Source organism: Acomys minous, assembly GCF_964271855.1.
Source record: "Acomys minous genome assembly, chromosome: 2".
In the NCBI taxonomy this organism is placed as follows: domain Eukaryota; kingdom Metazoa; phylum Chordata; class Mammalia; order Rodentia; family Muridae; genus Acomys; species Acomys minous.
In genome coordinates this window covers 135,506,795-135,521,540 of record NC_140484.1, presented here as the reverse complement: position 1 = coordinate 135,521,540, position 14,746 = coordinate 135,506,795, and the positions used below count along the sequence as shown (strand labels likewise).

Sequence of the window (14,746 nt, the reverse complement as noted above, 5' to 3'; positions counted from 1 at the left end):
ACTAGTGGCATCTTCTTTGTAAGGACATTGAGAGAAGAAATGATAACCAGTACAATTAATTTTATTTTTAGGACTTATTTAATTTTTATTCACTTGTGTGTGTTTGTCTGTGAGTATGTGGATTCGTACATGCGTGCATGCATTTGCATCCTTCTGTGATTGTATGCCACTTGTGTGTGGCTACCTGAGGAAGCTAGGAAAACCATCCATTGCTCTCAATACTGAGGTACAGGTGGTTATGAACTACCAAATGTGGGTTTTGGGAACTGAGCTAGGGCACACTGGAAAAGCAGCAATAAATTTTAACTCCAGACTCTGTTCAAGCTTTTATACAATATCTTTGTAACAATATCTGATAACTAACAAAAATCAATGGATAGTAACAATTCTACATCAAAATATATTAAGACAAAGACCATGTTACACTTTAATAATAAAGATAAAATTATAACTCTTTATGTCACTTGCACAGTGAAATACTGAAGATATAAGATAGTAATAGACATTTTCAAAGTAAAAACATTTTTCGTAGTTATAATGTTTTATTCATAAAATGTCTATACTAACAAACAGTTTTAGAATTAGTTTTATACATGTTGTGATTATGAGTGTCAAATGACTTTTCTTCCCTTTCAACACTGTAATAGATCAGAGTGAGCCACTATACTCACTATTCATCGTGATATTCTTAGTTCATGATGCCCCCTACAACTGAATTGTCCTAGGCCAAAGACCTCACTCATTGCTAACCACATAATACAGACATGAATTTACAAATAACATTTACTGTAGCGATTATGACAGATTTTTTTGATACCTGTCCCTCGTGTTTCTTTCTGCTTCTCTTCATATGTTCTAAGTACACTCATTCTAAGAACTGACTTCACGTTTTTCCATAGTGTTAGATGAACCAGGAAAGCAATACTCTCATAGAGAATGAGATGAAGCACAAATAGAACTGTCCTATTGATAAATAGAAGTAAATCAATGGTCTATTCTGCCTAAACAGAATATACCCTTAAGCTGCCGCTGCATTAGTTCTTTTGTACTTTGTTTTCCTGATTCAGACCCCACTAATGATATCATTACAAGCTTTGTCCTGACTTTGTACCAGAATGGAAACTGTATGACAATGATGTCTTCTTTTCCGGATATCCACTAAATGTGTCTAACACATATTAAGTTTTTGTGATCAATGACTTCAGCTATTATTAAGAAATTCATTTAAATATTTCTCTTATTTTTTTAATGTTTTTATTTTTTCATATTATAATATAACTACACAATTTCTCATTCCTTTTCCTCTGAACTTTCCCATATAACCTTTTTTTGCACTTTTTTCAAATTCATAACCTTTTCATTAATCATTGTTATATGCATACTTGTATATTTATATACATATATTTTCCTAAATACAATCCTCTCAGTCAGTATGATCTGATTGTATGTACGTATTCAGGTTGACCAACACCACATGGTCAGCCCTAGAACTTTCTTAGAGCAGGTTCAGATCCTTCCTGTTCTGCTACATGCTTACTTATCATCAGAGACAATTGAGTTTCTCTTCCTCTGGTTTGGAAGTCAAGATTTTAATGTCTACATTCAACATGTGGTTGGAAAGAAAACAGTGTCTGAGTAAAGTTCAATTCCCAATAGATGAGATTAACCACTTCTTAGACTTGTTAAAATGTCCATTCAGTATATTATCTAGTTTTATGGATCATTAGAACATTGACAACATCAGTTAATGTGAAAGGTATATCTTATATTCATCATCCATTTTTATTTTTTAATGCATTAAGTAACACTGATGTCAAGAATTGTGTGAAATCTTGGCTTTTCTCTATAACCAGGCCTTTACAAATTATATATGATAGAATTAGATCTCTCAACTTCTCAGTCATGGTAGGATTCAATAACTTTGAACCAGGATTCCTACGATTTTTCCTCATTAGTACCAAACAACCATCATTAGTCAACAGGCAACAATGATATCTGTGCTCTTTTTAAGTCTTTCTGCCCATCCTTTCCACCTTGTTTTTCTTACGTGGTTGAATGAGTACTTTTTAAAGTTAGAATTCATGGTGCCTAGGATAATATTTGGCACATAGTAGACCTTGACTATTTTAAAGACCATTGCAGTTTTTCCTATGTAGAACAATCTCATTCTCCAGCAACAACACGTTGCACCCCAAATCGCTTGCGCAGGGCAGCTTGGATCTGCCTGGATTTGAGACTATAAACCAGAGGATTTAGCAGTGGAGTCATGAGGAGGTAGGCATTGCTCATGGTGGTATAGAGAATTGGAGAAGTTTCCTGAGTGTAACGATGCAGAACTGCAAGGCTGATGAGAGGCAAGTAAAACACCAGCACAGTGCAGAGGTGACAGACACAAGTTTGCAGAGATTTCCAGTTCCGATCCTGGATGCCCAGTTTCATCACAGTGCCTAAGATCTTCATGTAGGAAACTAAGATGAAGATTACATCCACTGCAAATGTGCAGAGTACACAGACCAATCCGTAGACGCTGCTGAATGTGACGTCTCCACAGGCCAAATTCAGCATGTCTGGGTAGTAGCAGTAAGAGTGCGAGAGGACATTGGCCCCGCAGAAAGGAAACGTCCTGAGGAAAAAAGGCAGAGGTGCCAACAGAGTGGCTCCTCGTATGAGGGCAGCTCCACTGAGGCAGACAACAGTGTGGTGGGTCAGGACCCTGGTATAGGTGAGTGGAGCACAGATAGCTACCAAGCGGTCAAAAGCCATGGCTACCAGAACACCTGATTCTACAGAGGAGAGAGTGTGAATAAAGAACATCTGGGTCAGGCAGGCATCCAGACCAACATCGTGGACATCAAACCAGAAGATGGCCAAGACGCTAGGCATTGTTGACAGTGAGAGGCCTAGGTCAGTGAGGGCTAGCATGGCCAGAAAATAGAACTGGGGTTCATGGAGGTTCTGCTCTGCTCTAACCAGAAGGAGGAGGAGAACATTTCCCCCAAGTGCTACCAGGTACAGGAGACAGAAGGGAATGGAGATCCACATATGTGCAGCCTCTAGACCAGGGATGCCAATGAAGGAAAAAACGGGCCAATGTGAAGTAGCATTCAAACCCGACATTATGAGTTATAGGAGAAACTGCAGTCCAGGACATTCACGGATCTATGAAAGAGAAATCGAGTAAATAAAAAACTTGACAACTGAGTAATAAATAAAACAGTATTTTATACACAGAATAGCATAAGCGAGGCATATAGACTTCAAACATGGTCATCAAATTATGGGCCAAGACTGGAAGAACTGCTGTTCTCAGAAAGTGCTGGTGGGACATAAAAATGTAGTCACTTTGGAAAATGATTTGATGGTTTCTTTTAAAGTAAAACACAGATTTACAGTGATTGCATTGCTATGAATCTGCTTAAAAGAAATGAAGATATATGTTCATAAAAAGACATAGAATTAACCTATGTACTATTTATGATGGTAAAATCATGAATGTACATTTATTGTCTAATGGATAAACTACAACAGATCCATATAATTTAAATTTTAAATGGAAGAAATAACTGCAGGACAACAGAAGAAACTGATCATTTATATGATATGAAAAAGAGAAATACAAGATATGAATGCTGCTTGATCTCATGTACATGAAAAAAAGAAATCATCAAAATCAAGGGCAGCTGATCAGAGAGATGGGAGTGGCACATTGTAAGGGCTGCGGCGACACATGTAAGCCAGTGAGCCTCAGAAAAATGAAGATGTCTCATATTTGTGTGGTGTTGTGGTTTCATCATTATATATTGTACAGTTATCTAATAATTGATATAATTTATTGTCTACTGATTCATTATCTTAATAAAAGTGGTCTAAAATATTGTTTTAATCAAAAAACGGTTTCTCAGCAATGCTAATCATAAATCTCTCTGTCTCTCTGTCTCTCTCTCTCTCTCTCTCTCTCTTGCCCCGTGTGTGTGTGTGTGTGTGTGTGTGTGTGTGGTGTGTGTGTGTGTGCGTGCGTGCACATGTGTGTTTGCATTCTACCACAATTCTGTCCTTTATCTGATCTTAAAGGATATAATTTTCATTTTTGTGAAATTACTAAACTCTCAGTTCTGCTAACTTTTTTTTTTGTCAAGGACAAGCCCAGCTTCTGTGTCATGCATTTCCAGTGAGTAGACCCTTGTAGATTGCCCATAGTGAGCAAACTCACAGAGCTCTGTGACCTCACCATCACTGTTATTTAAATATTATTTTGTCCTTCTCTATTTAGAGTCTTAAAGCCTTTCATGTATATACACATACTTTCATACTAAAAGATTTTTTGGACATATGTTGTATAGCATATAGGTTTTTTATTTGGGGCTATTTTAACCCTTATAAATCTGTATAGCTTTTTGTATATTTTCTTCAGAAAAATGAGTGAGCTAATGGTCCATGAAATGCTTGCTTATTTGCTTTGTGTTTAGAGAACAAGAAGTCAGGGTCATAGGAGGCTTGAATTATGACTGCAGTGCGTGAGGAAGTTGTCTTTGGCTATCGCTTTGGGCAGATTTTCCTATTTTTAGCATACTGTTCTTTAAATCATGTAGTCTCGAAACAAGAAATAACAGAACAAATTACTTCAGTAGAGGTTAACAATGATAAATTCATTGTTCATAAAATGGAAATTTATTTATTTTTATTACTTTGTTAGTTCACCCCTTCCCTCAAGCCAAATGCTATGACTGCACCATTTATTTTTTTTGCTGAGTCTTTCAAATCCATTGTGTGGATGTCTCTTGCAATTTTATTAATTTTTAAAGAACCACAATTTTATCTCCTCCAAAGAATATCATCTAATCATTTGATATAGAATTGGCAACTTTTACTTCAATAGTTGCACTGATAAGGTTTTGAATTCTGATTATATTTTCTCCCCATTGTTTTAGATACCAATATTTACTTTTACAACATTTTGTTTCTTTGAAATATTTTCTAGAGATATCTAAAGGATGATTATCAATGATAATGTTATAAGTGTATATAAATTTGACTTAATCCTAATGACTGAATTTAGTAATTTGATTTCAACAAACTCTATTTGTTTCTGATAGTGAAATTTGCAACAATGGTACTACATTGCAATGTTGCTATGTGGATTAATTCAGTGAAATGGTAGAGCAAAAGGATACAGTATACTTCCTAAAAATCACTCAACTAGAATTTCTTTATGCTGTCATAGAATTCAATTTAACATAAACAAATCTAGGCAAAATTTAGATTTCATAAAATAAAAGTCTATGCTAATTTATAAATCAATAAAATCTTAGTGTATATTAAGATGTTATAAAACTATATATGTGTACATATACCTGAACTCATTAAAATGGTGGCACAAAACAGTGAAAAAGTAAATTGTATCTATGATTCTATATTAAGACATATACATCCATATGTGACTATAAGAGTCCATACAATACATACACAAACTTAAAATATATAAATAATCTTTATGAATCATTCATATTGTTGATAGTATTATACAGGAATAAGCTCATATATTTCATCCAGTTCCTGGTGACTCATTTTAGCTTAAATTTATAATGAATGAAATAAAATAGCAATATAAATAATCAAAGATTGAAGAAATAACCAAACAAAGGGAAAGATAGAAATAAAAATAGAAAAGAAAGAAAAAAAATTCAGTTAAAAAAAAACGTTACTTAAAACTCTGCTCCTGGTCCATCTTCATATTCCAGTGGTAAAGTTGAAACATACTTACTGGATCATAATACTGGAATTGCTGTAGACAAATAAACTAAGTAATTGCTATTGATAGTATATTTAAATAAATTTAAAGGATATATAAATATTTAATTATATGTTATATATAGATCTATACACATTTTCCTCATTAAAGTCTAACTATAATATTCTACACATTTTCACACATCTTTTGAGTGAGAATTCACCTTTTAGAGGTAAATTATCAACCACATGAAAATTTTTAAACAGAAGCACATAGGTAAGGCTAAAATTGACTATTCAGTCTGGAAAGAGTTCTCCACCCATATACACCCTGAATTTTATTTTTACACTGGTAACTTTAATTTGGCTTTTAATAGTCCTGGTTACAATTTGAATATCTTTGAATTTGCGAAGAAAAAAGCATATCATTATAGAGGATGAGTGCAATTAGTATATGAAAGAAAGGGCTTCATGTGGGGAAGAATCTCTCCAAGCATGCAAGCTCCCTTTATGTTTCAATAAATAATAATGAAAAAATAAATTATTGATTGGATGAATTTTAAATGAATTACTTATTGTATTTATCATTGTATTGGCTTTATCACTACATGAATTGGGGATTATTGGTTTGTATAATTCTCATGAATGCTTAAAATGCATCATTCTAAGACGTTGACTCCCAGAAAAGTTATCAAACAAAGGCAAACAAAAACCACACAGTCCATTCAGCTTTTTACACACAGTATGCACTAATAACACCCACTCTTAAATAAATTATTGACAAATAAATTAATAGCAAATAGAAAATACAACTAATCAACAATTTAATTGTACATTATTATGTATTCAAACATAAAATTCTTTAGTATAATTTCCCAACCAAATACTGTGTAACTTTGATCATTTTTTATCACAGGAAATATATTACTGATGGTATTTTTGACATTTAAAAACAGAATAAAATATGAAGTTGTTATTTTATACAGCATTGACTAAATGGACTTTCTCAGAGTCCGGTAGATGCTATCACTTCTTTTCAGAATACTTCACTCACTGCACAGTAGACAGCCGATTCTCCAGCAGGAGCACCTGTCCTCTGTGACACAGGAAGTTCTTCTCTTAATGTGGAGAGGAAGTGTCTTACCTCAGGGGCTTCATACTGATTTATAGACTAGCAAAAGGCTCTCCCAGCTGCCTGGCAAGCTCCAATGAGATTTTAAAAGTTTGGGGAATTCAAAACTATCTTAGGCAAAAAAGCATATTTATTTTTGCCCCAAGGGATCCGAGGAGAGTGCTTTTCTTGTGGAACACGGCTTACCCTGGTGTACTGGAGATACGGATAAGTATCATCTTATTGGAAAGTGAAGGTCTGGTCAATTCCTTATCTTATTGTATGGAAGACAAGTTGAAGTGAAAATGTGTAATAGGGGTAATGTATATAGAGATACAGTCAAATGTCTAGTGAGCACTGAGTTTATAAATAGGCAAGGACTCACTTTGGAGAAATCTTATTAAACTATGTTAATATGTGCTATCTAATCTGAATAACACACAGCCACTTTATGTGATTTTAAAGAACACATTCTCCTCTCTGAAAGTAACATGGAATGATGTTTTGAATTTAATATATTTGCTATTAAATATACTGTGTTAATTCACCTGGCCGAATTACAAGTTTTATTTTCTATTTGATTTTAGAATTTCTCCTAATCAAAAGCCTTAGATAATTTACCTTTTATTTTACTGTTTGTAGAAATTCACAAAACATTATAAATAACCCTGAAATTACATTTGCTTAAAAACTTACTCTTGAGTTTTGTGTAATTGTGAAAAAAATGCCTATATGATTCTCTTCTTGGCTTTTCCTTTCACTAACTAGCCCACATGACATCATCCTGAAAGCATCATGAAAACATATACTCCCCAATGAGCTTGGCAAACACTAAGGACTGTTTTGCTTATATCTGTATTCTTAAGCAGTTCAGAATTTAAGTCACCAAAGTATCATTATACTTACTTTTTTCCACTTAAATTTTAAAGTAAAGTTTCTACTAATATAAAACTCACACCAATTGGTTATCTCAAAGTATATATGGAACATAAAGATGAATTTTACATATTATATATAAATATATATACATATATGCATATAACAACAATTGATGTAAAAGTGGCCATAAATTTGAAATGGAGTAAAAACGGTATATGGAGAGATTGCGGGAAGCAAAGGAGAGGAGAAATCAATGTAATTTCAGTCTCAGAATAAAATTTATAATAACAACAACAGAAAAACAACAAATTGTTGTTGTTGTTGATGATGATGATGATGATGATGATGATAATAATAATAATAATAAAAAAAATCTGAACTGTCATGAGCTCATCCTTTTTCTATATGTCCTGATGGTTCATTTGCAGGTTTTTGTTTGGGAGATTTAGCTATAATCTTTGCTATTGAGAGATTTAGGGACAGTGGAGATATTGCCTTCAGTTGTGTGTCCAGTGGGGACACAACCGAACTCTGACAAATAGTTCTAATGAAAAAGTCACACAGAGGGCCACGGTTAAGACCAAACTGGCCACAGAACAACCCCAAACTCACAATTCTGAAAGGGTCTGACATAGGGGAGTGTAAAGGGGTGAGGAGTAGTGGGGATATAGGGAGATACATAAGGGTGCAGGAAAGAGGACCAGGATGAACTATATGGACATAGAAATTATCAACAAACTACATTAATGGGAATGAAATCACAACTGCTTTTTTAGTTGCAGTTTCTATTGATTTATAAAATGGTTAGTATCTATAAAGATACAAAAGTACTAGATAATAATTTTATAAACTTTAAATTATACAATTATATTGATTAACTAAACCTCAAAGGGACCTATTCTAACAGAATGGAAAATGTTTTGATGCTTCTTTACACAGGTCAGAAAGTTGTGGTTATCTTCCTTTTTGCTCTCAGTAGCAGAATTGTAGTTGTGGAATGCTTTACAAGAAGTTGATTTAATTCTAAATTATGCCCAGTATAACTATTTAACTTGGACAGTAACTTCATATACCATAGTTATTGTGTGTCTAAGCAGCATAATATATAATCCGTCATGAAATGGGTACACAAATAAATAGAAACAAAAATATTTGGAAATTTTAATTGCCGGTATATCTAACATATTGACTTTTTAACAAAAACACAGGCTATATCAATGTCAAATTCAGTAAATATTTAATTTCTCAAAAATAAATTCCCTGTATAAGAACTTACTTGCAGATTAGACCGTCCTGGAAGAAAAGACAAAGCTGAGAAAAATCAACATAAGATTGTTAGTAACTAACTCAAAGCACAGTCATCCCTTATGGGGAGCCTTTCTATCTTGTGGCTCATGAGTCACACATGACATAAGAAAACTTTGGATGTGTTCCAATACCAAACAATACATTTATGAGTTTTTTTCAGTTATTTTGAGTCTCATTGTGAGCTTTGTAGGTGTTATCACCTTGCAAGGCCAAAGGCTGAATGGACATGAATGGGACTTTGTGTGATCACAGCCCTATAGTACACATCTTAACCCTGTACTTCCTCTCTTCTTTACGGAAGTCTACTTGTATTTTCACTGATTTCTGATTTTAGTCAACAACACAGAGAGATACACATTTCTACAAGTCCAATGATCATTAAGGGAAAACCTTCTAGTTCAACTGAGCATGAAAAGATTGCTTTTTAAAAGGCATTATTAATTAATAATATATCTCATAAAGTTTGCATTTTAGAGGTCAATAAAAAGAAATTAAAGTTTGTGCCTATGCTAGATTTATCTCACTATTAACAAGTCAGTGCAAAATCTAATCAGGAGACCTAGGAGAGATGGGTCTTGTAGTAAGACAGAACGGGGAATACAAATTAGACTGAAAAATAACAACTGTCTCTGAAGAAAAACACAAACCTAAGGAAAGTTTTACTGTGAGTTAAAGTGGGATATTTATAGAGTTTGGAATGTGGGCACATATGCTTAATCTGTTTGTCAGAGGATAAGATATTAGTAGCAAAGAATAAAGGCACCATAGTTCTGAGTAGGAGGGAACAGTGCCATGTAAGAAAAACTGGAGTCTTATTAAGTAAAAAAAAAAAATGCATGATAAGTTAACTATGGTGTTTGACATCTTTATTGCCAAGTTTTTCTAAAAGCAAAGAGTAAAAGCAAATACATAGTTTCTTCAGGAAAGCATATGTCAGTTGCTCATTGTCTCAGAGGAAGATGTCAGCCTTCATACATACCACTGTTTAATACACATTAATATCAGTGTTATGCTGTTGAACCTGCACACAGTGATGTAAGAAGGACAATGAACCATACTTAATTTTTGAATGAGATCAAGCCAAATATTTGAATAAGTCATCTGAGAAGCTGTTCACATTTTAAGAGTGTTCTTTAATAGAACATCTGACAGGAAGAGAGCTACTATGTTCAGATAAAACAAGTTCAAATGTGCTGTCACACAGTAGGCTAACTAAAATAACAACACACCACATACGTCTTTATAACATCTTTCTTTTTTGAAATTATAATATAAAGAGTCCTTTTTCCCTCCTTTCATCTTTCTAGTGTATGTTAAAATTTAAAAATTTAAGTTTTTAAAGATATATATATATATAAGTGATAAATGTTTGAAAATATAAATACATTTCTCCAGTGTTAAGTGTTGCAGCTTATACATATTTTAAAATATCACTATATCTTGTTAACATTTACAACTTTTATATTTGTCTGTGTCATTTGAAAATAAAAAGAACAGAAACAAATGTTACATATATGGAATTTGTAAGGAAAAGTTAGAATTCCAGTTACGTAGTTTAGAGAGAGAAGGGTTGCATAGCCATAGATCAAGTTACAAACTTTAGAATGAAAGAGAAGCTTGGAAAATTCTATTAAATACTATGGCATAACAGATAACAGCACTTGGAAATTAGTAAGGAACTAGATTGTAAATATTCACACTAAATATGTATTATTCATACATTGACTATTAAATTACTCTGGTAAACTAGCAAGATATACATGTATCTAACAATAATTTACAGTATACATATTTGTTTTAAGTATTAGCATAGGATAAATTGTTTCTTTTTTGATAGATTGTTTCTTCTTAAGATAGCTATGATAACAAATGTTTTTAAAAATTAAATTAATATAGTGTTTCTTAAGTTTGCTCAGGCCACTGAGAAAGAAATTAGGGAAACTACATCCTTCACGATGATATAAAGTGTCCTGGTATATCTCTAACCAAACAAGTGAAAGACTTATATAAAACTTCACATCTATAAAAAAAAAAAAAAGAAACAGAAGAAGATATCAGAGGATTGAAAGACCTCACGTTCGTGGATCAGAGAATCAACACAATAAAAATGTCCATCTTGCCAAAGGCAGTTAATAGATTCAATGCAAATCTCACCAAAATTCCATGACAATTCTTTACAGACAATTCTTTACAAAATTCCAAGATCAATTCTCAATTTCATATGGAAAAAAAAACAGGAATAGCTAAAACAATCCTGTACAATAAAAGATTCTGGAGGAATCTCCATCCCGGATCTCAAGCTGTGCTACAGAGCAACAGTAATAAAAACCAGCATGGTGCTGGCATGGAAATAGCCTGATTGACCCATAGAATCAAATGGAAGAACCAGAAATAGATTCACACATCTATTTGATTTTTGACAAAGCCAAAACCTATACAATGAACAAATGATAGCATCTTCAACAAAAGGTGCTCTTCTAACTGGCATGTCTACATGTAGAAAAATGAAAATACACCCATATTTATCACCATGCACAAAACTAAAGTCCAAATAGGTTAAAGACCTTAATTTAAAACTGGACATGCTAAATCTGTTAGAAGAAAAAATGGGGAAGAGCCTTGAACTCGTCTGCACAGGAGACAACATCCTGAACAGAACACCAACAGCCAGATTCTAAGATCAACAATTAACAAACGGAACCTCGTGAAACTGAAAAGCTTCAGTAAGGCCAAGGAAACAGTCCACAGAACAAAATGACATCCTGCAGATTGGGAAAAGATATTTACAAACCCTACTACATCTGACAAAGGGCTAATATCCCAAATATATAAAGAACCCAAGAAAATAAACACCACCAAACCAAATATCCCAACTAAGAAATGGTGTACAGAGCCAAGCAGAGAATTTGCAACAGAGAAATATTGAATGGCTGAGAAACACATTAAGAATTGCTCAAGTCCTTTGTCATCAGGGAAATGCAAATCAAAATGGATCTGATATTCCATCTTACACCTATCCAAATGGCTAAGATAAAAATTCAAATGAAGGCACATACTAGCAAGGATGCAGAGAAAGGGGAACACTCCTCCATTGCTGGTGGGAGTGCAACTTGCACACCCACTCTGAAGGGAGGGGATGGAATCAGGAGGTGATGAAGTAGGGATCTGCAATCAAGATATAAAGAATTCAAATGGCAGAACAAGCAGGGAATAGCTCTGAGACTGGCTGAGATATGAATGTCTATATGTAGACAAGGCTTCATTTTAGTCACATATTCTCTGTGACTTATTATTAGAGACCATTCTTAGTATGGCGTGAAGGAAGATTTGCAGATGGCTTATCTTACTTCTGCCCATATAATGAACAGGGAACCAATCTTAATTGTTCTGTGCATCCTACACACATCATACAATTATAATGTTAGAACTGCATAATACTTGTGAGAAATTATGTTTTTAGAAGAAAAGAACCAGACACTGATGCTGGATCAGACCCAACAGGATTCATTCCTCTCAGCATGCTGGATGCTGACATCCTGCATCTTTTGTGTTACAGCACCAAGTGCTTCAGTTGCTGTTCCTCATCAGAACAGGACAGCTCCCAGGACACCTTCAAAGAAAGCTTCTGATCCCAATTGGTCCAGCATTTCAGGCTGTCCCACACAGGACTCCTATTAAGCTTGGAATATCTCAACGTTTAGAAAATGGACCACAAATGCTATCCCTGGCTTGCTTAACCATTTCTGCAAATTTTTTTTGCCCCTGCAAAGGTAATATTTGCCCTAAATCAGGCTGAAGAAACCTTAAGAGAATGACATCTCATATCCTGGGGTTGAGTAGGTTTCTGTTTGATCTCTTGGTCTACAGATGCTTATTTTCATCGGGAGTTGGTTATATGTTAGTATTGGTCTTATACAGAGAGAAAAGTAGGTTGAGCTCAGGGATGTCTCTCTTTTCTTTTATATTTCTTTCATAGGTAAGGAGATAGGAGCTAAAAAGAAAGAAAGGGGAATATAGAAATATAGAGAAAGGATAGAACAAAAGTAGACTATTGAATCTACTCCTCTACTTCAGGCCTTAATTATTACTCACAAATTAAGTTATTCTTAATTAATTGGTATAGAATTTTGTATATTGATGCAAAATAAGTGTAATTCTGAAACATTGGTATAGAATTCAAATTTAAGATTATTTTCACATACATTATATATCTATATATCTTCTCTAATATGAGATATTTCACCCATCTAACTCAATTATAATACAAGGTTTACTTCTAATACCTTGAATGCTGTGCTGTAGCCTATTTATGATAATTAAGTAATACAAGCTAATTGTTAATTGAACAAATCATGGTTATGTCAAATATTAGTCTAATTTTATCACAAGAATATATATCCCAGGTCTAATAGATAGATATGATTCTATAGATATATAAGGTAAAATAGTTAAATAAGGTCTTCAAAAGCCTCAGAGACCTATAGAATATGTCATTTAAAGATGTTTTTATTATTCTAAAGATTCTTTGACAAGACAAGTTAACTCCTGTCAAAACTCAGCCTACCTCAAAGAAGATGATGAGCATCAAAGATGGCTTCAAATGTGTCAAAGCCACTGGGCAAAATGTCCTCACTTCTGCCACCGACAGAATTCTGCCTAAAAATGGGCAACCTTAGATGCAGGCAGAGTTGATAGCTGAACTCTGCCAAGACAGGGTAAGCAAGTCCTCAAAAATTTCTACCTTGCAAATATGCCTGTCAGATATGTTGTGCCAGAAGGCTGAAGATGATGCTCCAACATTATAGATAGTATTGGGTGACTGTCCAGGCAATAAGCTGTCACTTTTTCATTTTGGAAGCTGCTAACCTGCACCTCTGGTTCACTCAGGTATAAAAGTTTTATTCTTTCTCAAGTCTCAGATGGGGTTGAAGTCCGAATAGTTTAGTCTCACAATTAAGCTTAGTTGGTTAGATGTTAAGATGTTTTTAGATCAAGATAGATGTTTTAACTTAATAGAGATGTGATATGATAGATATTGATTTTCATTCAGAAATTTAGACCCAACAAGATAGGAAAGATGTTTACCTTGTTTGTCAAATACAAATAGCCAAATCTCTAGGAATGTAACATTTAAATAATTCCTGATTGTGTCGTGGTTCTTCCTGATGTTTGTAGTTTATTTTATTCATGGGTAATAATATAAATATATATGTTAAAAATAAACATAATAAAAAATGAAAATAAGAATAGACATATTTATTTTAAAATTTATTTTGGGGTGTCTTGATGAGGTAAAACTTAACTCTTGATCAAGACAGTGTGTTACAAAGAGGAAATACACTGAGACAGGAAGTGCACTTGGTTTTTATTCTAACGCAAATGGTGACTGTGTCTTCTCCCTGTTGGCTAGAGTCTGACCTGACAGACTGGCTCTACTGATAGGAAATCAGCACACAGGAATTGAAGGAAATGGGAAAGCAGTCAGGTCACCAAGTCCATTGAATTCAGGAGCCTTTGTGTAAACAAAAGTTTTACTGGGTATAAGGATTAATGCATTTGCATAAAGGTTTAACACAGTTGGGTAGATAGGAAAATTTTGAGGTCCATGTTTTACAGTATTTGATAGAAAAGACTCATGTTTAGTGTTTTTTACAAATACCTCCTCTGTTTTTAAACATTATTTTTTTGAGAGTCATTAAAATGCTGGTTCTCTTTGTCAAA

At 33.8% G+C, this 14,746-nt stretch overlaps 1 protein-coding gene across 1 annotated transcript; it reads right to left on the bottom strand.

The window, feature by feature from the left end:
* Positions 1 to 2,163: 2,163 nt before the first annotated feature.
* Positions 2,164 to 3,117, bottom strand: LOC311581046 (olfactory receptor 51I2-like; the record flags this gene model as incomplete). The annotated part of the gene is made up of 1 exon (XM_084752945.1): positions 2,164 to 3,117. One exon carries the CDS (start codon positions 3,115 to 3,117, stop codon positions 2,164 to 2,166), a length of 954 nt encoding a protein of 317 aa, XP_084609071.1.
* Positions 3,118 to 14,746: the final 11,629 nt, after the last annotated feature.